The sequence below is a fragment of the Amyelois transitella genome, chromosome 12 (genome assembly GCF_032362555.1).
Source record: "Amyelois transitella isolate CPQ chromosome 12, ilAmyTran1.1, whole genome shotgun sequence".
In the NCBI taxonomy this organism is placed as follows: domain Eukaryota; kingdom Metazoa; phylum Arthropoda; class Insecta; order Lepidoptera; family Pyralidae; genus Amyelois; species Amyelois transitella.
Window position 1 is genome coordinate 8,097,754 of NC_083515.1, and position 24,456 is coordinate 8,122,209.

A 24,456-nucleotide genomic window follows, 5' to 3' on the forward strand; every position below is an offset into this window, starting at 1 on the left:
TGGTAAAGGCTGCACTAGATAAATTTGCCTATTCCCTTAGTCGCCTTTTACATCCCCCAAGATTGTCTCAACATAATTCATAATGAATAAATAGGTATGTACTGTAAAGGTTTTATCCTGTAGTGCAGCCAACATAAAAGCCTATTTTCGAAGTCTTTAAAAATAAAAAGTTGCGTAATATTTATAAACAAAACAATAACAATTCAGGTCAAAATATTTAAATTCGCGTAAACAAAAAAGAAAAATAAAATAATGGAACATTTCACCGAAAGAGGGAGGAACCACGGAATTTAAAACCGAATAGATATTGAATCACTGTTTTTTTAATTGTACCATCAGCTTCAATGGTATAATCATAATAATTTTCAATGTACATATTTACCCATCATAGGGATAGCCATAGGACTAAGAGCAGGAAAGTCATCAAGAAAATGATTTATTTCATTTATTACTAGTGCAGTGTAGTCCCCAACACCTTAGAATAAAGCCATTCTATGAGATAGAAAGAGAAAAATTCCCATGGGAAAGAGTTCCCATGGTTGTCGTTAAAGACGTCTAAGGGTCTGACATTGTCAATCCCATAAGGGATAAAGACATGATTATATGTATGAATGAATTTGTAGTATAAGGTAATGAATTTGTAGTATAAGGTACATTTCTAGAACTTGTGTTACGAAATACTAACTCAACAACACAATATTTTATAGTAAATACTTCTATAGATACGCATCCAAGACCCAGGCCAATTAGAAAAAGTTAGTTACTCACGATAACTCTTTTCTTTAAACAATGAAACTTATTACTTGTAGCATTATTTTAAGTTTCCCATTATTCTTTTCAAAAAATTTAATGTCATAATTTTGAAGAATCAGCTATTCGCTTCAGTCAGGGTATTCCTTTTTGATTGGAGCTAGTATTATCTACTTTTAAAGAATATTCCATTTTATTCTCATCTCATCAAATACGCCTTAAGTCTTTGGAAGACAAATACAGCCAACTTCCGTTGCCATAATTAACGATATAGAATCAATAAAGTAAAGATAACAGCTAGTCATCTCATAGATATATAAATTTCAAGTAGTTGTTTTTGTTTGACCGTCGCACTCCTATTAAATTTCTTGTGAATAAGATCGGTCATTATGTCCTCTTTAAGGAGGACCCTAGGGTCTGCCTGTATCCATGGAGCCCCATTTACATCGGCTCAATACCGTGAGGTAAAATATACATACACACATACGTATGGTCACGTCTATGTCCCTTGCGCGGTAGACAGAGCCAATAGAATTGAGATACAAATAGTGACAGGTTGTTAGCCCGCCGCCTAAAAAAGAATCCCAAGTTAGTTAACCTATCCCTTAGTCGCCTTTTACGACATCCATGGGAAAGAGATGGAGTGGTCCTATTCTTTTTTCTATTGGTGCCGGGAACCACACGCCACAAAAAAAATACACCTTAGTAGGATTCCAACTCTTCTTGTTTACGAGACGGCAACTTTAGTTTCTGCCGCCGACGCTCCTCGCACATTATCCAGTTACGAAATTGGGACAAACAAGGGCCATGAGTGATGACATGCAACGCCACAGCATTCACAAAACTTTACCAAATTCACGTAACTACCAAGTCGAGTTCGTGAGACCGAAATTTCTACACTCAATAATTAACGAGTCGATCAATATACCAAATAACAAAAGCGAGCAAGCTTGGCACCGTTTTGACCGTCGAGTGGCGAAGTTTCACTGTTAAGAACTTTTAAAGGTGCTTCAATTCGCCGACGAATCTTTGACGTGTTTTTGAGTGTCAAAGAAATTATTCAGGGGCGGTGAACAGTTTTACGTGTAATAAAATTAAAATGGAATTCTTGTTTTTGGGTAACAAAGCTGGTACATAATTAAGGAGGTTATTTTTGTGTGACTACGACGTATGCTATATCAAAATGTTCATTACATTGAGACATTTAATTTTTGGATAAGCAATTAACTTTTACTGTGGTATTATAAGTATATATCAATATAATTACGAGTACATAAAACACTGTAAACCTGTGTAATTCTTCTACTTTGTACAAAGAAATATCAATTAAGCGATGCTGAGACCGAATTATCTAAGCGCTCTCCAAATGATTCCGTATTGGTCCTGTTACTTATATTTATTTACAAAAAGTCCATCTAAAAAGTAAGTTGCTAAAATTCGGAAGGAATTCATAATTTAATCTCTTTCTTTCTCTCAACCAGCATTGTCCCCCAGGGATTCATAATTTATTAACACCATACAATACGCGGTTAAAATTGAAATGCTTTTCAACGGAAGCCAGAACACCATCAAAACTTGGACAAGCAGGTAAGTAGTTCCAGGAAAACTTAACTGGATAACATTAATTAAAAACGTTGACTAGTTTAATCGTGTTTCGCTGCAAAACGGTAAGAACGAAGTTCTGGATAAACTAAAAATATTTGCTTAAGAAAGAAGCGCGGACAACAGTTTTATAATGGAATTAACTTTGGAGTATTCTGTTCGGGAAAAGAAAAGAGAATATTTAATGGCACTGTGGAGAGGATTGATCGAGTCGGAAGATGATATGAGATGGAAAGAGTGATGAATTTGGATGAGACAAAAAAGTATGCAGGGATCGTGGAAAATACAAAGATAAAGGTATTGTATTACTCTTTCGGAGAAGAGGCGTGAGTTCTGATCTTATTTATGCGTCTTAGAAATCTTGCAAGGTGAATTAGAATGCTTAATTTTAAAAATCTTACCACAATTTTTTGTTTCTTACTTTTAAAATGATAAATGAACTTGTACAATCTTTTTTTACTTGAAATCCAAATGGATCTAGAATATATTACGCAATTTTTGGGAAACCACAGAGATACGCGCACGAGAAACGAAGATCAGAAGCTAGTTTTTTGTAACAAAGATAAGTTGCATTGCGTGTTAGTATTTCAGCAAATCGCCGCCGTGTTATCCGAATTTCACTAAACTCACTGACTTAACACTCGCTAGATAGAGTGATTGAAGACTCAATATAAACAGGTAAATATTTATACAAGAATAAACCCGACAACATAAAAAAAATTGTGGCGTATGAGAATAGGACCACTTGATATCGTTTAAGGCGACAAAGGGAAAGCCTAATAAACATGGTATCCTTCTTGTAGGCGATAGGTTAACAACTTCTTACTATTTGAATCTAAATTCCACCATTAGGCCATACAATTAAACATGATCTTTCAAAACTGTTGACTCTATCTCCCCTGCAGAGGGTAAAGCAAATTCTATCTAGGACACAAAAAACTGCATTTTCTATCTAGCAACTTAAAGAAATCGTTGGCTAAGTGAGAGAAACAACCAACTCCGGCCATAACTCAGCTAAGCTCCCTCATTATAGTCGTTACGGTAATGCCCGCGGCGGTGGCACTGCATTTTTTATTTATCTCCCTTACAATGAGGTGAGATTTATGTGGGACTTCTTAATAGTTTAGTAGTACTTGACAGAATTTCTGCGATTTTTTTTTCGTTTACGAATATAATGTTATAGTAGGAAAAGGCAAGCCTTGGAGACGAAGTCAAAAATTATAAAAACCTGGGAGATCTTCTTCCTGCTGGCTTTATTCCCGGTTGCATCCTCACCACTCTGGAGAGGAGCCCGGGGTATGCCTTTGACCATGGATTCTGAATTGAGAGGTTCTTTTGTTTATCTACATTCAGTTACCATAACAAGCGAGCCCGTCGGTTTGGGCATCCTTGACCTGGTGGCAATTAATCCTGAATTTCGTCTAGATGTTAATATAAATTAAATTTAGATTCTAGATTTAGATCTTATATAAATAAACCGCAAGGTTTACGAAATCGATCGCTTGATAAAGATCAAAACTCTGATGAAGAACTAAAAGAAATTCTTTGACTTTCAAAAGACTGGCATGTTTACAAGCCAACAATAATAAGCTGGCCATTGACAAAGTGATGAGTAAAGTTTCAAAGCGAGGATTTGCAAAGCTCCTCCGTCGCAAAGGATTGATACTGTCGGTCGATCCGTATCGTTTGTCAAACGTTTTCGAGGGTGCGGTGTCGTATTTGGAAATTGCCAGCCTATATTCTAGACGAACATGCCTTTTTTTTTTTTTTTTTTTTTTTTTTTTTTTTCTCCGGAGGGGAAATCCTTTTAACGGACTGCCTCCCGGGTCTTCACCCGGGAGAGTGTGGGACTCCTGGCATCTAATGTGTCAGCCTACCCACTAAAACCCCTCCGGTGCGCCCTTTTCGCCATTTTGAGGACATCATGGGATCGCATGGCATTTCACCACAATGCCCTCCAGCTCCCCTGTGCGACTTGCCAGAGACTCTTACCGTTTAGGCGACCAGTAAGTTGCTGGCCGCCCTTTTTACTTCAGTCAATGAGGCAGTAAGCGCGCGCGATATTGCGCACGCCTTCTGCCCCCCCGTCCCCGACGATGTAGGGGCGCGTTAGGATCTTGTTCACGCGCCCTCTCAGCGGCCTCCTTCTGCGAGATGACGTGCTCGCAGAAACAGACAACTGCCATCCATTTGATCTCGCTACACAGCATCGCTGCTATGACGCTGTGCAGCGAGAGATCTCTGGTCCCTAGGACGTCTATAAGATCAGCCCGCTCGTCTGACCACCTCGAACACTCTGCCAGAGTGTGTTGAGCCGTATCATCTGGCTCCCCACACTCATGGCAGGCCTCTGTGGCCTCCCTTCCGATTCTATGCAGGTAATGACCGAAGCAGCCATGCCCGGTCATTACCTCAGTCAGTCAGTCTAAAAGTCACCTTGCCGTGGCGCCGGTCCAACCAGTTGTCAAACGATGGAAGGAGTGCCTCAATTGTACGCTGTCCAAACTCAGAGTTCTCGAGGGCGCTCCTCCATCGCTCCCGCAATGCTACAGCCAGGTTTTCGCCAGCCGCTCCCGCCATCTCAGGTGTCTCCGCCCGCCTCCTCCTTTCCCAGTATGACTCGCTTTGGGCCAGTGCGTCTAGTTCCCAGGGTGGGGTACAAGCCAATGCACAAGCTGCGGCCCACGCTATAGTGCTATAGGCCCTGCAAATGCGAATGGCCACCACACGCTGAGGCCTCCGCAGCAAGACCTTATTAGCTCTAGTGAGCCTGTCCGCCCATATCGGCGCCCCATACAGTGCCATGCTGCGTGTCACAGCTGCATATAGGCGCCGACACGTGGCACCAGGCCCGCCAACGTTGGGCAGAAGCCGGCTGAGCGCCGATGCTGTTCCCACTACACGAGGAGCCAACTGTTTGAAGTGCTCCCCGAAATTCCACCGAGGATCCAGTGTGATGCCAAGGTATTTTATATGTGGCATCACAGGGACCCTATCCCCATCCACCATTATGTACGCACCAGCTGGAGTCGTCCAACCTCGACCGCCAAAGGCGATGGCCTCTGTTTTGCTCAAGGCCACCCTTAACCCTAGCATGCCGATGCGGCGGATCATCACTTCCGCCGCAACAGCAGCCCGGTGCAGAGTCTCCTCAAGTTCGTGACCCCAGGCTGCAACAAGTGTGTCATCTGCATAGCATAATACTTGCACCTGGGGTCCGAGATCCCCGCGGATAGCCCAATCATACGCAATGTTCCACAACAGAGGTCCCAATACGGAACCCTGGGGAACACCACAGGCCATCGCCCTGGACGTTATGGCCCCATCTCTCTTTTCGTAGAGTACTACCCTCCCCGTGAGGTAGTGCCCTACAATCTTCCTCAGATAAGGAGGTATGCCATGATATCGGAGCGCCTCGCCTATTACCTCGAATGGGATGGAGCCGAAGGCGTTTGCAATATCAAGGGATACTGCCACGGCCCCGCCCCCATTCGCCTTTGCCCTCTCCGAGAATGTTCTCAGCGACCCGATAGCATCCATCGTAGACCGCCCAGTTCGAAAACCAAACTGGTGGGTCGAGATGTTGGGTCCCTCCCCTTCTAGATGCTGGATGATCCGGGACGCTATAATGCGCTCTAGCGTTTTCCCGACCTCATCCAGCATGACCAGGGGCCTCCAACCACTGGGGGAGTCCTCAAGTCGACTCTCTTTCCTCAGGAGGCAGAGCCGACCCTCCTTCCAAATTCCGGGGAACCGCCCTGTTCGAAGACAGTCTTCGAACAGGTGCCGCAGACGGTCTCCAAGGTGTGTCAGCGCCACTAGTAGGACGCGGCCCGGGACCCCGTCTGGGCCTGGAGCTTTTCTGCGTCCCCGTAGGCGAGTGATGGCCCGGTCCATCTCCGTGTCGCTGACTGGAGGTACTTCTTCTTCCACTGAGGACTCTCTCTCGGGGGCCATTCTTGGCGGGGCAAACTCCGGAACTGTGGGGAACAGTCCCTCTACTACGGTGCACAGAAGCTCCGGTTCAAGGGAGGCCGTTGGGGGGGCGCATTGCATTTTGTTGCGCACTAACTTGTATGGCCGCCCCCAGGGGTCCCTGTCCAGCGTAGCCAAGAATTCATTGTGTGCTCGGTCCTTAGCCTGCACTATGGCGGAGGACAGGGCCATTTTGGCCTCACCTAGTGCTGCGTACAGGAGCTCCGCCTCACCTGGCAACCTGTTCCTTCGCCGCCTGCATCGGGTGTATTTCCGTCGGGCGCTATTACAGGTGCTGCGGAGAATCGCAATCTCTTCTGACCACCAATAAGCTTGTTTTTTCGCAGGCAGCGGACCCGACCTCCTCATGGAAGCGTCGCAAATATTCTGCAGGGATTCCCGAAACTGACAGGCCCTTTCTTCCACGTCGAGGGAACTGTCCGGCGTAGGCGTTTGCCAATTTTCCCACAAGGCCGCCTCTTCTGCTGCATCAGTATTGAGACTGACCAGGCTCCATTTCCGGAATCGGTTTCGCAGACGACTGTCTCTTCGGTTGAGTGGTTGCGCCAAACCCGTTTTGGAGACCGACATTCTGATGTACAAGTGGTCAGAGAGGGTCTCCACATCCTCCAGGACACGCCAACCCGTGACTCGTGTTGCGACGGATGGGGTTGCGAACGACAGGTCAACTATTGACCCTCCATTCCATCGCACACAGGTGTTGGCAGTACCCCGGTTTAAGACACACAATCCCGATGCAACCACCCAGTCGGCAAGGATCCTGCCGCGTATGTCGGTGACAGGTGAACCCCACATCTGCGATTTGGCGTTAAAGTCTCCCGCCACTATGACAGGTACGGGTGCCGCGCCAGCAACAATACGTCCCACCTCAATGAGCAGGGAATCGAAGTCGCTTCGCGGCTTCGATGGGGCAAAATACACCGCTATCAGTATAATTTCTCCCCATCTGGCCGCGACATACCCCGGTCCAGCACTAAGCTTTACTAAGGGCGGTCTGTCTCCCATTCGGGGAATGGTAATAGCGACCACCCCCTCAGTGTCCGAGACCCAACTGGGATGCGGGGGGACAAAATAAGGTTCCGATACGATGGTAGCACTGATGCACCACTGCGCCATATGCTGTAAGAGAAGATCCTGAGCACGGGCGCAGTGATTGATGTTACACTGCAACACCTCTAGGGTAAGTTGTTGCTGCCTAGGCATCATTGCTCCATTTCACCACCTATCTCTGGCGCCGTTGTAGGCGCAGTTGGAGGCGCCGCTGTCGCCAGCCGTCCTTTGGTACGAGGGGGGTTGCAGACTTTACCCCCCATTACGTGATTTGCCGGCTTTTTTGCCAGATGACACACCGCACACCAGGGTTCTTTAACACCACACGCCGAGGTGAGGTGCCCCGCTTTGCTGCAGCGGTGGCACAAGTCCGATCTGTCCACTGGGGAAGGACATAAGGCTCGAGTATGACCCATACCCATACACCTAAAGCAGCGCATTGGCAAAGCCTTTAGGCCAATTACTCTGGCGGCTGACCATCCTACTAGGAGGCGGCCAGCCGTGATCAGGGTATTAGCCGCGGCAACGGGGCAGGTAACTATGACAGCCCCAGTCTGATTTGGTGCAAGCCGAATTTGCCCTAGTTTTACCTGTCCTAGTGGACAATTCCCGACCTTGGCTACCTCGGCTTGAAGGGCCTCCGGCGTAACAGCTTCATTGAAGCCTGCAATTTTTATTTGCGCTGTTTTATATGGCCGAGATACCACGGCGACATCCCCCACCAATTCTCTTATTTTGTCGGCAAGGTTGTCAGCCGCGGCGCCACTGTCCCCACCTGGAATCTCTATAATACGAGCCCCCGTAGCGGTTCTGCGCACCGCAGCGTGCTCCACCCCTATGGACGATAATTGAAGAGTTGTCACCCTACTCATTACTGACTTGTAGTCGGTAGAAGACTCCGGCTTCAGTGTCACTACCACCGCTGATGATTTGGGCAGGGTGAAACTCTTTGGGGCTTTCCTACTAGTTTGCTTTCCTTTGCCTAATCCCTTGCCTTGTCCCCTGCGGACGACCATCGTCCAGGGTCCCTCAACGACCGCTAAAGGTTCAAGGGTGTCAAGGGCGTGAGCAGGATCCTGAGAAGCGGCGTCAGGAGCAAGCCCGGATTTCTTTTTCTTTCTTTTTCTTTTCTTTTTGCCCTTGGGAGCTGGGCCCGCTCTCGCAGGTGAAATCAGGGTGGATCCTGTTGTACCGGCCGTCACCGGCACCGTGGGCACCGGGTTAGACTTTGATGTGTCCGCTCCCTGGTTACCTACGGCTTCTTTAGCCTCGAGTCGCCTTTGGTCCGCTGCTAGTGGAGGGCGTAATATCTCCTTAGGAGCAATAATGCGCCTCCTTTCAGCATCCTTGAGGCGGTCATTGACCATGCCTCCCAAAGACACGAACAGGTCCCGAGTAATGGTCTCCCGGAACTCGGTTAGGGCTTGCTCAACCCGGGCCATGAACGTCGAGTCCGAGGTGTTCTCCTGAAGCGCTTTTCGCTCTGAAAAAGCAGAGTGGAGAGCCTTCGTCTCCTGTCTCAGGAGAGCCAGTTCTTCACTCATCCGCTTATTGTCCGCCTTTAATTTACGAATCACCTCGGCCTCGGCCGTCTCCTCCTGCAATTTGCTTGCAGTGCCTAGCAGCTGCTGGCAGTTATTCCTCAGATTGGCCCAAATCGAGCTGTCCAAAGGTCCCGACCTTGTAGCATTATCCAAGATGGACTGGGCAGCCTTTCGGATAGTCTCTGCGTGACTCGCAATTTCAAGCGGTCCCTCAGCGGTCTCCTGATGAGAGTTGCGAAGGTATTGCGTCCCATGGTTGATATCTTCCTCGGAGTTGGAGGGAATCGTCCTGGGTTTCACTCTACCAGAGTGGGACTTGGCAGGTCCTCGCCCTCTTGCTGCGGTTCCGACCTTGGACCCTGTCGGGGGACAATTCCTCTTCCTCTATTTCGTCCGACCTGCGCTTAAGTTTCGGCCTGGTAGGGGGCGCTTCCGTCAAATAAACTTCAGGAAGGTCCTCCTCCGGGTCTGAAACATCGCTCGCGAATAGCGAACCGCCCGGCGTGCTGTACGGCGATCTCTCGCGCTCACATTCCCCTTTTGGGGTAGATGATCGCCCGCGGCTTCTACATCTGGCCACATTGCGGCCTGCAATTTTGGGGCAACGGCCCCGTTGTCGACTTTTGCCCCCCCCAGATACGGTGGGGCTGCCCACATCCAAGGACGTGGGGAGGGATTCTCCGACCGCAGAGCGGCCGGTACCCTCCTGGGGTAGTAATGTTTTGGAAGACGACATGTTCATTCTTTTATCCTTTTTTACAAGGGTTTGGTCCCTGATGTTGGACGCTCGAGACGGGGTTCCCCCCCGCCACTCATCCCTTCGGCGCGCCCGTCCTTATTGGGATTGGGGTTATTTTTTATTGAGGTTTTCTTCCTCGTAGCATTGGCCATGACAGCCCCATCAGTAGGGGCGAAGATTTGCACTGCATCCACTCTGGTCTGATAAGAGCAGACGAGAGGGAGCGACATCCAACCCTCGGTAGCCCGTCTGCCGACCAACAAGGCCCAGAAGGGCGGCCCTGCTCTTGCGGGATATTAGCCAACAACAAATAAGACCCTGAATATCAGGGAGTTATTTGCTGTTGCCCAGGGTGCACCGTCCGTGGCTCTTGTCGGCCCACCGCTGTCACCGGATTCATTTGAATCAAGCAACAGAAGCAAAGCCTTCAAGAGACAGGGCACTCGAGGAGGTTTCCCGCAGATCTTAGCACCCCTAGACGAACATGCCTTGATCAAATTAAGGACGTCCTGGCAGAAGGCCTGTCCAAGAGTACCCGAAACCGCTGTACTTGCATGAATTCCCTTCAGAATGTAGATGAAGCGAAAGAAGTATTGGATAAAGCGAAAAAAGTTTGCACAGATCGTTTCAAGTGAAAATATGTAGTATTGAAGTTTGTTGGTTGGAATTACTTCTTCCCTATTATTTACCCTTAATAATTAGAAACACATATTTATGCAGTGTAGGTACATCTTTTTATTCAAGATATAGATTGTGACAAAACATTCAGTGACAAAGAACGAGTTTTATATTTAAACTGTAATATAGATAACAAACTCTTTACCAGTATCAGCACACAATAAGTCTACCCCTCCAGGAAAAAAGCGTAATTTTATGTTTATATTTATCCATTTTTAACGTCCGTCGCAAAAAACACGGGGTGTTATAAGTTTCACGTCTATCTATCTTTATGCGTGTGGTATTAGGCAAATATGTTGGTTGTTGGTTTTATTTGTTGTTTGATAAAAATGGTATACACTTTTAATATATAAAGAAGAAGTTATTCGATTGATCGGCATATTTGTTAAATTTAATTTAAATGAATTGTAATGTATTTTAAAGCATGGAACTTGTATGAACTCTTTCCCCGTTTGTTTTTTGTGGAAACACATCCTGTGGTATGCGACCCAGATCTGGTTCTACTAGTTTTTTTTATCTGATTATATGTACTGCGTTGTAGTTTGTAATGTGTGATAATAAATAAATAAACAAATATCAACGCACATCTCAAACCGCTAGATTAAGAGATTTTAAATTTAGCATGTAGGGTTCTTAAGTGGTCTGAAAATCAACAAGACTTGTTAATTATAATTAAACAAATAGTGGTCTGAAAATCAACAAGACTTTTTGTTTAATTATAATTAAACAAAAAGTCTTGTTGATTATCAGACCACTTAAGAAACCTACATGCTACATTTAAAATCTCTTAATCTAGCGGTTTGAGATGTGCGTTGATATTTGTTGTTGTGACCAAATATGTAAGTTTTAAAGTTTTAATTACTTAAAATAATTATTTATTAAAAACTTTAAAAATTACATATTTGGTCACGCCCCCCTTAATTTGGTATTCAATAAAAGAACTCGAGTATAAATAGATCATTATAGTTTCTGTCCTCCAATTTACAGAAAAAAATACCTTTTCATAAACCTAAAAAACCTAAAAATGGCATCAAAAGATAAAAAATTAATGCATTACTGCTGACTCAGAAAATCAACCTCAATGTGATGTGATGGCACAACAGTAAAATAAAATATGTTTCCGAGGTCCAAATAAAATGTAACTACACAGTTTATTGACACTCAGACCTCAATTTACTAGATTGAACGTTTATGACATCGTTTTTATTTTATAAAGATCTAGTTGTTCTCCAGAACTTTGCCTCTATGGGAATTAAATAACAATATTAAGAAAAAGTTTCGAAGAATCAAGGTTTGATTCAAGTGTAGAAAGAATTTATTAAACAGATTCAGATAAACCATCCGTCTAAATGTAGCCATTCAGACTTTTCAATACTGTTGGTTCTATATCTACCACATAAGAGATAATAGCGTGATGTCAGCATATAGTATGACAGATTCAGATCAACGATATAAAATTCTTGCCAGTAATAAGATTAATAGTGTAGTATTCAAAACTACTTTGTAAGCAGAAATTTTACATATTGTGTTGTGTTTCGGGAAATGTAGCTTAGAAATAAGTGATTCGGATATACCTATTTTTTTATAGGTTTATGTTAACAATAGGTATACAATAAATATCATCACTGCGTATTATAAAGTACCTATAAATTCTCTATCTGTATGTATGCGCTTATCTGAGAAAGTTGAGAACGAATTTAGTTCCTGTTTGAAATGTTGGAATGGGGGTTTTCTGAGGAAGGTTTATATCTTTAAATGCTACCCGTGCAAAGCCGGGGCGGGTCGCTAACAGACTATAAGTTAACCCAGCGCCACCTGCTTACCTATTCGCCGTAATGTTTTTTAGTTACATCAATAAAAAATCGCTTACTTTACATACCTACATATGAATTCGCTGTAATTTATTGTATTTAATAAGAGTTATTGTATTGTACATTTTATCTCGATATCCTTTTTATTGTTAAAATAAAGTAACAAAAAAGCAGAATGGGGTTGAAACCTAGCATAGTTATAATGATAACATCATCATAACATAGTGGAATACGAGTACCGCTTCAATAATGCCATCTTAAGAATACTAAAGTGAATTCTGACCCTAAATTGCCACAAAATTGTAGTAAGTACACATTACTGCTAAGATCAGATTGTGTAGTAGATTTATTGTTTCACAGCCGTAATAGTAATGCTGGCTGGGTTTTAAAACTATATTACATATATAATACAAGTGCTTTTAAAAAAAGCAGACTGAGTTTAATATCTATAATATTTTTTGTAATTTTCGAGTATTAAATAATTGTAATGGAATATTTTGAAATTGGTTAATAAATAAAAGTTACAGTTACACCATTTAAAAGTTGTTTTCATTACAGTTATACAGTTGGCATAAGACATCTTTCTTTGGGCATTTCTTTTAGGCGATTTACTTTCAAATAATCACTATCTCTGAATGTCAAACTTTCGAGTCATATGACTATAGATTATGAAAGATTTGTGTAACCCAATTAAACATGGTATGTTTCAGCTTCGACCGCGCAAATTTATTGCCACCTACAAAAGATTACAGGCAAATTTCACGGGAACTATAGTTTTTACTGGGATAACGAGTACCCTATGTCCTGCTCCAGGCTCTTTTTATATATACGCAAAATTTCAAAAAGGTATTGTAGTAGGTAATGCTAGAAGAGATGACAAACAAACTAACTTTGGTACATACATACATACATAAAATCACGCCTCTTTCCCGGAGGGGTAGGCAGAGACTACCTCTTTCCACTTGCCACGATCTCTGCATACTTCTTTCGCTTCGTCCACATTCATAACTCTCTTCATACAAGCTCGGCGGTTTCGGGTACTTTTGACCTGACCCTTTACCAGGACGTCCTTAATTTGATCAAGATACGTTCGTCTAGGTCTTCCCACTCCGACCTTTCCCTCCACACTCTCCTTGTATATCTGCTTAGTCAACCTGCTTTCATTCATCCTCTCCACATGACCGAACCATCTTAACATACCCTTTTCTATTCCTGTAACTACATCTTCTTTCACATCACAACATTCCCTTATCACGCTGTTCCTTATCCTGTCACTCAATTTCACACCCATCATACTCCTTAACGCTCTCATTTCCACTGCATTTATTCTGCTTTCATGCTTCTTTTGCCATACCCAACTTTCACTCCCATACATTAATGTCGGGACCAACACGCCCCTGTGCACAGCCAGTCGAGCCTTTTTGGATAGTTTCTGACTGCTCATAAAGGCATGCAAAGCTCCATTCACCATGTTCCCCGCGTTCACTCTCCTTTCAATATCACTATCATACTTGCCATCTGATGTAAACTTTGATCCTAGATATACAAACTCTTTCACTTGCTCCACTTTTTCTCCTCCAATCAAAATATTACATGCTGTCATTTCTTTCTCCATTTCAAAAACCAGTGTTTTAGTTTTACTTACGTTCACTTTCATTCCTTTCTCTTTTAAAGCTTCGTGCATACAGTTTACCATCTCCTGTAACTCCTCCGCTGATGACGCCAGTATAACCTGATCGTCGGCATAGAGCAGACATTTGACGAGTAACTCATTCATCCTTAATCCACTTTTAGACTCTTTCAAATCTGTCAAACAGCTATCCATAAATAGGTTGAACAGCCACGGTGACGCAACACATCCTTGCCTAACGCCTTTCTCAATCTTAAACCACTCAGTGTGCGCTCCGTTTATCCTGACACAAGCACTCGAATCCTCATATAAGGATTTCAGTGCTCGTATTAAGAGACTGCTCACCCCATGCATAGAAAGTGCTGACCACAATTCATTCCTCTCAACTCTGTCATAGGCCTTTTCCAGATCTACGAATGTGCAATAGACTTTTTGACTCTTGGCCAAAAACTTTTCGGCTATGCACCGCAAGGAAAAGACCTGATCAGTACATCCCATTCCCTTTCGAAATCCCGCTTGAGCATCCCATATTTTGTCATCAGTTTCATTCCTGACTCTATTAATCAATACCTTAGCATACAATTTGCCGACGACGCTAAGCAGGCTTATACCACGATAATTTTTGCAGTCCAGCTGTGACCCTTTTCCTTTGTAAAGTGGCACGATAACAGCCTTACACCAATCTTTTGGTACTCGGCCGCTTCTCCAACACAAATTGAAAAGGCAGTACAACTGACTAGCTACTACGCCTTTTCCTGCTTTAAGCATCTCGACCGACACTCTATCACACCCAGCAGCCTTTCCCGCTTTCATACTCTTAAGTGCTTCCACAATTTCGAACATTTCAATTTCGCCTTCCATCTCATTCTCTTTTTCTTCGCTATAGCAGAAATCTTTCTTATTTCCTTCCTTTTTTTCAAATAAACTTTCAAAATAGTCCTTCCATATCTTTAGTACACATTCTTCTCCTTTCACAACGCTACCATCCTGGCATCTCAGCTCTCTGGTTATAGTATTTCCTCGGGCTGACCTTACGGATTTCCAGAATACTTTCAGATTTGACTGAAAGTCTTCTGATAGCCTTTTATCAAAATCCTCTTTATACTCTTCTTTCTTTCTAATCACAGCTTTCTTAACCAAATCTTTCATTTTCTTATATTCCTTACGTGCTTCATTCACATCTTCATCTATAACCTCTTGCATTCTTAAGTTAGCTTTTGCTGCTAACAAATCCAGCCATGCTTTCTTCTTTAATCGCACAAGTTCTTGCACATCTTTACTCATCCACGCATTTTTGTGATTTTTTCCTTTCCTTCTTCTACTTACACCACACACTTCAACAGCTACTTTCACAATTCTTTCTTTAAGTTCCTTCCATCCATCTTCAATATCGCTCATTTCATCTAAATCTTCATATTCATCCTTCAGTCTATTAATATACTTCTTACCTACATCCATATCTTGCAAATTTTCCACTTTTACTCTTTCCAAAGCGCTGGTTTGCTCCCTTACCCTAACTTTGGTATTTATAATATTAGTGGTGATTTATATAAATCGACCCCTTACTTCTATGAAGCTACAAAAATAGCAAACTATTTAATCTCGAGAGAGAATAAGAGACCTAATTAAAGTTGGCACTATTCTAAGCAGATAAAACACTAAAACGAGCTTAGTCTCCTAAAGGCATTGTTGAAACCCTGATCAATCAACCATTGTGGATGCTCCGAAACCATGTAATCCCTGGCCATTCAGCCGGCTAAGTTCCGTGATCGTTAAATCCATCGTTAAAACTTCCAGCATTCACGATTTTTATAATACCTTTTAATACCGCGTCGTTACGGACAGATTTTTTAATTTTACATTTGAATTCTTAGTATCTTCAAGAGAATTTAAAAGGAATATTAAGCAAAGTTTAATAACACTGGCTAGGTTGAGTTTCTAGCCAAAATTTTACGTTATATTAGAAGTGTCTATTGTTATAAGTACCTACAAATGTTAGGACCCTTGTTTTAAGAGAATAATAAATAAATCTGTACTTATCACTTTGTAATTATATTATAAATGCAAAAACATGTAAGAACGTGAGTATGTTGTAACTCTATCACGCGAAAATTAATGAACGGATTTACATTAAACTTTGGGGTATAGCTTTGACATTGGATGTCATAAGTTATAATTTATAGATATTAAAGTCGGACGACAGTCGAGGGCAACAGCTAGTATATACTTTTAATATATAAAGAAGAAACTATTTGATTGATCGGCATATTTGTTAAATTTGATTTAAATGAAATGTAATGTATTTTAACGCATGAAACTTGTGTGAACTCTTTCCCCGTTTGTTTTTTGTGGAAACACATCGTGTGGGATGCGACCCAGATCTGGTTCTACAAGTTCTTTTTATCTTATTTTATGCACTGCGTTGTATTTTGTAATGTGTGATAATAAATAGATAAATATAAACACACTACTTACACCGCTAGATAAAATTATTTAAAATTAAGCATGTAGGAAAATCAACAAGACTTTTCGTTTTGTGTATTTATTTATTTAAAACTTTATTGACTCTAAAGGACAATAAGTGGACTTAATGCTAATAGCATTCTCTGATAAATAATTATCTGTTTGCTATTTTCTTTTTTAATTCGGTGTCAATTTAAGAGTGAAAAAAATACACAAATACAAATGTAAATAAATTTGATGTAGGCGATACAGGGCGGTCATACCTAAACAGGTAATGAAGAAATCATTCGTTTGCCGTTCTATCAACGCAAAGTCAGAACCACTGAATGGATTCGCCTGACATTTAGAATACAGATAAATTAATTAACAGCCCCAGACGGACGTATCTAAAACAGAACATTCTAGAAAAATCATTCTGAAGAATCTATAAATAAAATTGTATTTATATTTCATTACGTTCGCGTCACCGAGTCCGCGATCATTAAGACTTTGCCATTAACGCCGTGATTAAAATTAAATTAATTGATAAACTCCCAAGTTTACAGGGGCTGCCGGAACAAAGATAAAAGTACGTAACAAACAGACAAGTAGGGAGTTATCTTCTTTTCTATCTATATTATGTTTCCTATAGAGTGAGTTGGTATATTATCTTATCCTGTTAGACTGTTAGTTCTGTCAAAAAAAAATTAAGTGGTATATGTATGTATGCATACATACATATACGTATTGTACGAGTACCATACCGTACCTATAGAATAGTAGTTTTTTATGTCTATGCTACATAGTATAAATAGGGTATTTTCAACTTTTTTTATTTATTTCTTTACCAATTTATGTACGCAGGAAACATCGGAAATGATAACACAAGGAACAAAACGGGTATGGGTATGGGTCCAGAAACCTGGAATAAATGATTTTATTTTTTTATTTTAAAAGTACATAGATTCTGCTTATTTCTAAAGAAATCTCTTCCAGCCGACCCGAGATATGAGACATGATGGAAAGGGTCAGATTCTTTCTGAAGATTATTCCTGCTTCGAGGCCCTTAATTTCTTATGAGCATCAAGATCTTTACGTGGTATACTCAAACCCTTCTTTTCATGGTCTAATGTGCCCGTGGCAACATCTCTTCACCAGGAAAGTGAAAATGCTAATTCAATGTTTCACGGATTTCTCTCTTTTAGCTTTACTAATTTGGTTGTATTATGGCATGACTAGCTGCGCCCCGAGGCTTCGTTCCCGTGGGAGTTTTGGGGTACCCTTGTTATTCGCTCCCAGGTGTACCCTTGGTAGAACATTCGATGAAACTTGTGATTGTTCTTTTATGTGATGAACTATCTCAATCCCAATTCCATCATAAAGGCATTCAGCTAAACGTGGTCTTTCAATCATTGCGAGACTATTGTTAAATCTTGCTCTGTCAACCCCGTAAGAGATAAATAAGAACGCATCTATGTATCTACATGACGAGTGACCCAATCATTCCCTCAAAGCCGCTTTACGTCAACATTACTCGTACTCTTGGCTACAATCGTTATTCAGTACAACCAGGTCATCGATGTTTACTTTCAGCCCTGCTTTGAGTGCCAAATACCCATTGTTCAGGGTAATAGGATTCAGTGCCGATTGCTTCCAACCTTCTTTCAGAAAAGAGGTTGTCAATACGGCTATAGGTTTCTTTGCTACGCGATTTTATCAAACTTGGGATTCTTATTTTAGGCGACGGGCTAGCAACCTGTCACTATCTGAATCTCCTTAGCCGTTCAGTTAAACGCTAGTTTATCGTTTTTTGAGACTTACTAGGTTTACAGAGCCAACAGTCTTGGAAATACTAATAAAACTTAATCATGAAACAACGATTCAAATAGTGACTTCCTAGCTCATCTTTTATTCGCTTTTCCTCATTCATTTAAGTATTAAGCAAGTATGCCACAGTACCTGCTAACTTTCTTCAAGGCTAGCTCAACAAATGTTATATTTTTCCTTTTATGAACACCATTTTCATAGATTACTATCAAAGACGAACAAACTACCGTTAAATAAATTAGGCCGCTCGTGTATAAATCAGATGTTACTACTGACTTTGTATTCAATTGCGGTGAGAATGGCGTCGGAACAAATAAAAGAAGCATGTTATGTGATTTACTACAACCCCTATCAGACAATCGTGAGGGTTAAACGAGAAGGCCGTGTTATAAATTATAAGACTTGTATCTCTCAGAAAATATATTATAAAGCCAAAGGTCAATAGCTTATTTATTTATTAAGCTATTGCTGTGCCCGAGACGTCGTACACGTGGAATAGTCATCAATCAGTCATCAGTCTTTCGAGACTGCTGCCTGGCTCTGTCTAAACAAGGGACATAGAAAAGAATACAATTTCTGGTTCAAGAACAATATTTTTAAATATGTATGGCTGTTCACATTATAGAAGTAATCAAGTCTGTTACCTTGAGGAGAATACAGAACTAGCAGTCATGAGAAGACTTTAGGACCAGCAAATGAGAATCCTAAGTTCAAAGCTTTTATAATAAGCGTGCGAGCAATGCAAGGCTATTACACATCATTCTTACAGTTTCAAGTAATTATATACTCTTATTACTCTTACAGTGGGCATTTATACTGTTTTATATTAACAACGATTTTCTCCCACACATATAGTAGCGATTTCTATGGACATTATTTATTGCCGTGTGGTTCCCGGCACCAATACCAAAAAAGTATAGGACCACTCCATCTCCTTCCCATGGATGTCGTAAAAGGCGACTATGGGATAGGCTTACAAACTTGGGATTCTTTTTTTAGGCGATGGGCCAGCAACCTGTCTCTATTTGAATCTCAATTCTATCATTAAGCCAAATAGCTGAACGTGGCCAATCAGTCTTTACAAGACTGTTGGCTCTGTCTACCCCGCAAGGGATATGGACGTGACCATATGTATGTATGTATGTATTATTTATTGCATAAGCAGTTCAGCATCAATTCCACTTACCGGCCCTAAATCCTGTCCCAATTATCCGTGACACCAACAAGCCAGATCATTGGTCGTGTCGGCATTAATGTCGGAACTCCATTGTACTGTGATCAGGTATGTTCCAACCATAGAGTAGTAAGTACCTACATCATTAATGTATCGAAAAGAGTGCGCAATTCTAAATGCGAGAGCAGTTTCAGTTTGTTTGTTTGTTTGTCGTGTTATTTATTACATTTTGATTTTTTCAGGCCGCCTAAAGGCATTTTACATGGCATTACGATTGCTATAGTGACGGCAGCAGCGACCGTAATCGTAAAAGGTGACTAAGGGATAGGCGTATGAACTTGGGATTCTTCTTTTAGGTGAAGGGCTGACAACCTGATGCTATTTAAATCTCATATCTTTCATTAAGCCTGACAGCTCAACATGACCTATTTGTCTTTCAAGACTGCTGGCTTTGTCTACCCCGCAAGGGACTTATACGTGATTCAGTGAATATATTTAATGGAATAAAATTTCTGTTTGTGCGTTTAAGTAAATTATTTTTACCAAAAACAATTAACTAGATATTTATACAAAAATCAACTTTTCGCTTTAAAAGTTTATTGCTTACCGGTAGAGAGTTCATAATAGCGCTTGTTCTTAGTCACCTTACACATCACTCTCTGTAAACGTTCTCCTATTTTGAGTGCTATAGTACTAGTTCTCTGAGCCTATTGCACACTCTATGATGACACTCGATGTATCCACAGTATTGTCGGATACTGAATATTATAGGGATTTAGTTCTACTGATTAATTAAAGCCACATAGTTCCAATTCAATGTCTATCAGAGCCATATCAGAAATTTGATGCAGACGCTCTCACCTAAATAGTCGTAAAGGTCAAATTTAAATTCATTTGACACAAACTATTATATTGTCGCAAAATCGAAAAACTGTCCATATATCTGGATCCCAAATGCCACAGTTTCGAACTTAACGTGGCTTAACAGTCTTAGTACTTCTTGCCCTGTCTATCCCATAAGAGGGACAGGTATTATAAGTACAAATAAAGAATATTGCTTCAATATATAGTAATGGACACTGCTATGCTGTCCTAAATTTAAATAGTATTTCATAGCTTCCACAGTTAAAGTAACTAGATTAAAATTTTATTGCTCAAATGCTCAGCTGGGTTTAAATTGCATTCAAATTGATATTAAAATATGTAGAGAGGGCCCGTGAAACTTTAAATCAGCAAATTTATAGCTAACCAGAATTCACAAATATTATTTGAACAGAAACTGCTGGCTTCATTTCTCATTCTATTCTATGTATATGAATAAAACACAACTAAATTTAAAGCAAACGAAGTTAAAACGGATATGATTTAAAATATTTTTTGCAAATAAAATGTGCAATTTCCGGTTAGAACATTGCAGTTTTTGCTTTGTTTGAATTTATAAACATTTTGTTTCATGAATATGACTTACATGTTTCCATTCCCTTGGGAATAAAAATTCGGTTTGTTTTTTGCTTGTAGTTAGTTACTATCAAAATCCAACAAATATAAAAATTGTGAGAATGGATATGTGCATGTTTGTAACGATTTCCATCTTAATCTGATGAAGTGATGAAGTTTATTGCACGGGTATAATATAACCTGGAATACTTTTTATCTCGAAATCCCCACGTGAATTAACCTCTCTTTCTAACTATCACATTAATATTTTGATGTCTACATCAGGCTTGCTCCATTTACATAACGCTGTAAGTGAGCAGAACATAGTCAGAAATGGGAGAGCTGCCAGCAATAATGCTGTCGTAGCCAACACACAGCACAGACGGTATTAGTTCTAAATCTTGACCTAGAACTTGTCAATTATGACAGCTGTCAAATTAAAAAATACCGGTAATTTTGGCGGGAAGCCAATCTTGTAAAAATCTAAATATCTACATAACTACGTTGTAAAATTGAAAGTACCTACGTAAGTATATAATTTAATTTTTAAATTTTTATTAGATTTATATACTTAACAAAAAAGTTTTTTTATTATATAAATTAACGACATTATTAAACACTGCTTTGTCAAGAGCATAAGAACTGATCAAATGTCTGTGGCTAGAACAAGGGGCCGACTAACTTAATGACTAATTCTAAAAATATTGATGATACTGAAGTAGAGTTTAATAAATTAATAAGATCATCAAAGGATTAGAATCTATGAAATTTATTACAAATAACCGTCTTTAAATTTTTTTTAAATCAAATCTCGAACATATTTCTCTAATAATGGCAACATAGTACTTTCCGTTTGCCAACAAAGTTCAGTTAACGCTGGCAGTTCAACTTATGAGTACAATATCTTGAGACTAAAAGCCAATAATATATTGCTATCAGAAAAACACGTCTCGCCCAGGGCTTATTTATGTGATTAATTGCCTTTGTCTTGCAACTAATGTGATTTTGATACAAATATTATGGTAAGAACTATATGTATATTATATTTATTAGTTATCGGCAGTAGCAAGTACAAAAACAGAATTTTTTTTATTCAAATTAATAAGATTTTCGACAACAATTTTATTCTCTTATTGATAATCACGCCTCTTTTCTGAAAGGATATTTCCCATTTTTTTTATATTAAAACTAGTTAACATTTCATAAAGTGGAATCTGTTTGGCACAAAAGCACTTCATAAAAAACATGGCCTTTGAAATGCTAATTTGTACGGACCTAAACTAATTTTTCATTCGCTCTCTTTCTTTCCACAGATTACTTTTTCAATGTCGCTTAAATTATAATAATTAACTTTCTCAGCGTAAAAACTCATTTGAATATATTTTTTCTAAACGGCCTATGGAAGAATAACAAAAATATATAGATTACAGATGTGTATTTTTTTTTCATATTTCAGGATTTTGATTTTCATAATCCTTCTTTTAAAATTTGGTAAAAGAAGCATTGGTTGCCATATCTGACGCACTGTGGGAAAACTGGACTTTGAACCCGTAACTGCAATGAGAAACCTGAAATACAGCTGCTTCAAAATGGTGGAAATCAGGGTCTATTATTTTTAAACTTTCGCATTAGATAATTATTAAAAGAAACGTCAGAAAAAACGGTAGGTTCACGTAAATACCCGTTTGTATACATTAAAAATCAGGCTTTTACATCTTTTTACTGGCCGTCATTGATCCTTGCTTGCTTTTGAATTTTGATAGATAATGACAGGACACAATTAGAAACTATGACATGTTTGCTCAACTTCATATATTTTACTGCTTGTAGGGGATGGGGTACCAACCTGTCACTATTTGAATCTCAATTCTATCATTAAGCCGAACAGCAGAACGTGGCATATCAGTCTTTTGAACACTGTTGGCTCTGTCTACCCTCCATGGCATATAGACTTGATTATATGTTATGTTTCTGTCTTTACATGTATATTACAATAATCCAAGTTTGAAAAATAAAATTTTTTGCTCGAATCAGTTCACATCTCTTGCACTCTATATTTTTATCATAACTCGCATAACTTCTAATCTGAATCGTCTGAAGCGTGTCTGGGTGTTCTCAGTGCAATTTTGCATTTACGAATCTTTCTTACTAAAATCATACACGGTTTTATTGTCGAAAGAAGTGAAGCTGCTGTCACAATATGTTATTTCTTCACTACAGTCAGCATGAAGCTATACCACTAACATGAAAGCTATAACAGGGAATCGCGTTGTGCATAAGTAAGTAGGAACTTAGAAACTGTAGGTCGTAATAACTTGTTCTATGACTGTTTTATTTGTTTCGTTTCTGAACTTCGGCGCAAATGTGGGCGCTAACGTGATACATAAGAAATGTTTTTAGTTATTGTCTTCGGAAGTTTATTTGTAATATGATGATTTGTAACTGTACGCTAATGGCATGTAAGTTGGGAGTTATGATTTAATATCTGTATCTTATTTATTTATATAATAATTAATCTGTATTTTTTTTTCTGTATACATTTATATATCATTTATTACATTCCTTCTCTCATTATATTATTTATTGCATTCTTAATAAATTACTGTAACTTCTTAGTAACAGTTACAACTGAGAATGCAATCAGTAATAGGTATAATCACAAACTTTTACTAAATCAGTAATATAAGACAGACAAGATACTTTAAATACAAAACATCATATTTATTGACCATATAGTGTTTCTTTTAACATCATTATGTCATCTAGCTAAACATGACCTTCCAGTCTATTAGTCACTTTTGGGTCTGTATATCCCGTCAGTATAAAGACGTGATGATTGTATGTATATTTATTGTGTTCGTAATGATGTTTTTTTATTAAATTACCTGCCACCAATACTTGGAAAAATTGTTTCAACTCAAATTATAAATAGTACATATATATAATCACGTCTATATCCCTTGCGGGGTAGACAGAGCCAACAGTCTTGAAAAGACTGATAGGCCACATTGAGCTATTTGGCTTAATGATAGAATTCAGATTCAAACAGTGGCAGGTTGCTAGCCCGTTGCCTAAAAGAAGAATCCCAAGTTAATAAGCCTATCCCTCAGTCGCCTTTTACAACATCCATGGGAACGAAACGGAGTGGTCCTATCCTTTTTTTATTGGTGCCGGGAGCAAGACGGCACTCACTCAACTCAAATTATAATATTGGATTATGATAACCGAATAATAATAACCCTGATCGATACCTTAATTCGGCAATCACTTAACTAAACGAAATAAAGAAAAAAAAACGATCCGTACCTACGTAATGACTCAAAAGTTTTTGGATAGGCAAAAAATGGCGAACTCGAAATGGGAGGGATCGGCTGAAGTAATTTGGTGGAAGGGAATGGATACACTGTGAAAGGAAAAAGTTCCTGGGTACGCTGATCTGAATAATAATAATGTGCGTACGTGATGCCTATTTGTACGTATTATGGGGAGAAACGAGTCTTTTATTGAGCCTCCTTACTCTAGTTTTTATTAATGAATTGGTTAAGAATTAAGTATTTCATCGTTAGTTATATCTTATATTACCTGATATATAAGGTAGTCTTAAGTAGTAGTATAGATATAACTAATGATCAACACTAGTAAGCTTATGTAGGAATAGAAGAAAACGTTTAGAGATCTTCTGATAGAGTTTGAACTCTAATTTTGTCCAAAAAGTCCCATTAATTTATTTCATACAAATTAAAAAACTACTACATACTGGCTCTTTTTACAACTTC

The 24,456-nt window shown here is 40.0% G+C and overlaps 2 protein-coding genes across 2 annotated transcripts; both read right to left on the reverse strand.

Moving 5' to 3' along the window:
* Positions 1–4,388: 4,388 nt before the first annotated feature.
* Positions 4,389–4,760, reverse strand: LOC132902326 (uncharacterized). Its single transcript, XM_060946912.1, has one exon. It carries the CDS (start codon positions 4,758–4,760, stop codon positions 4,389–4,391), a length of 372 nt encoding a protein of 123 aa, XP_060802895.1.
* A 2,790-nt stretch (positions 4,761–7,550) lies between these two features.
* LOC106141647 (uncharacterized) lies at positions 7,551–9,678 on the reverse strand. The gene is made up of 2 exons (XM_013343287.2): positions 9,259–9,678; positions 7,551–9,164 (listed from the first exon to the last, which is right to left on the reverse strand). Exons 1-2 carry the CDS (start codon positions 9,676–9,678, stop codon positions 7,551–7,553), a joined length of 2,034 nt encoding a protein of 677 aa, XP_013198741.2.
* Between the last annotated feature and the right edge of the window lie 14,778 nt (positions 9,679–24,456).

Bases quoted from the DNA above. Each gene is read 5' to 3' on its own strand.
- LOC132902326 (XM_060946912.1), bottom strand. From the start codon at position 4,760: ATGACCGGGCATGGCTGCTTCGGTCATTACCTGCATAGAATCGGAAGG.
- LOC106141647 (XM_013343287.2), bottom strand. From the start codon at position 9,678: ATGTCGTCTTCCAAAACATTACTACCCCAGGAGGGTACCGGCCGCTCT. The intron at 9,165-9,258 runs GTCCCACTCTGG...AACTCTCATCAG, and splicing joins AGAGGGCGAGGACCTGCCAA to GAGACCGCTGAGGGACCGCT.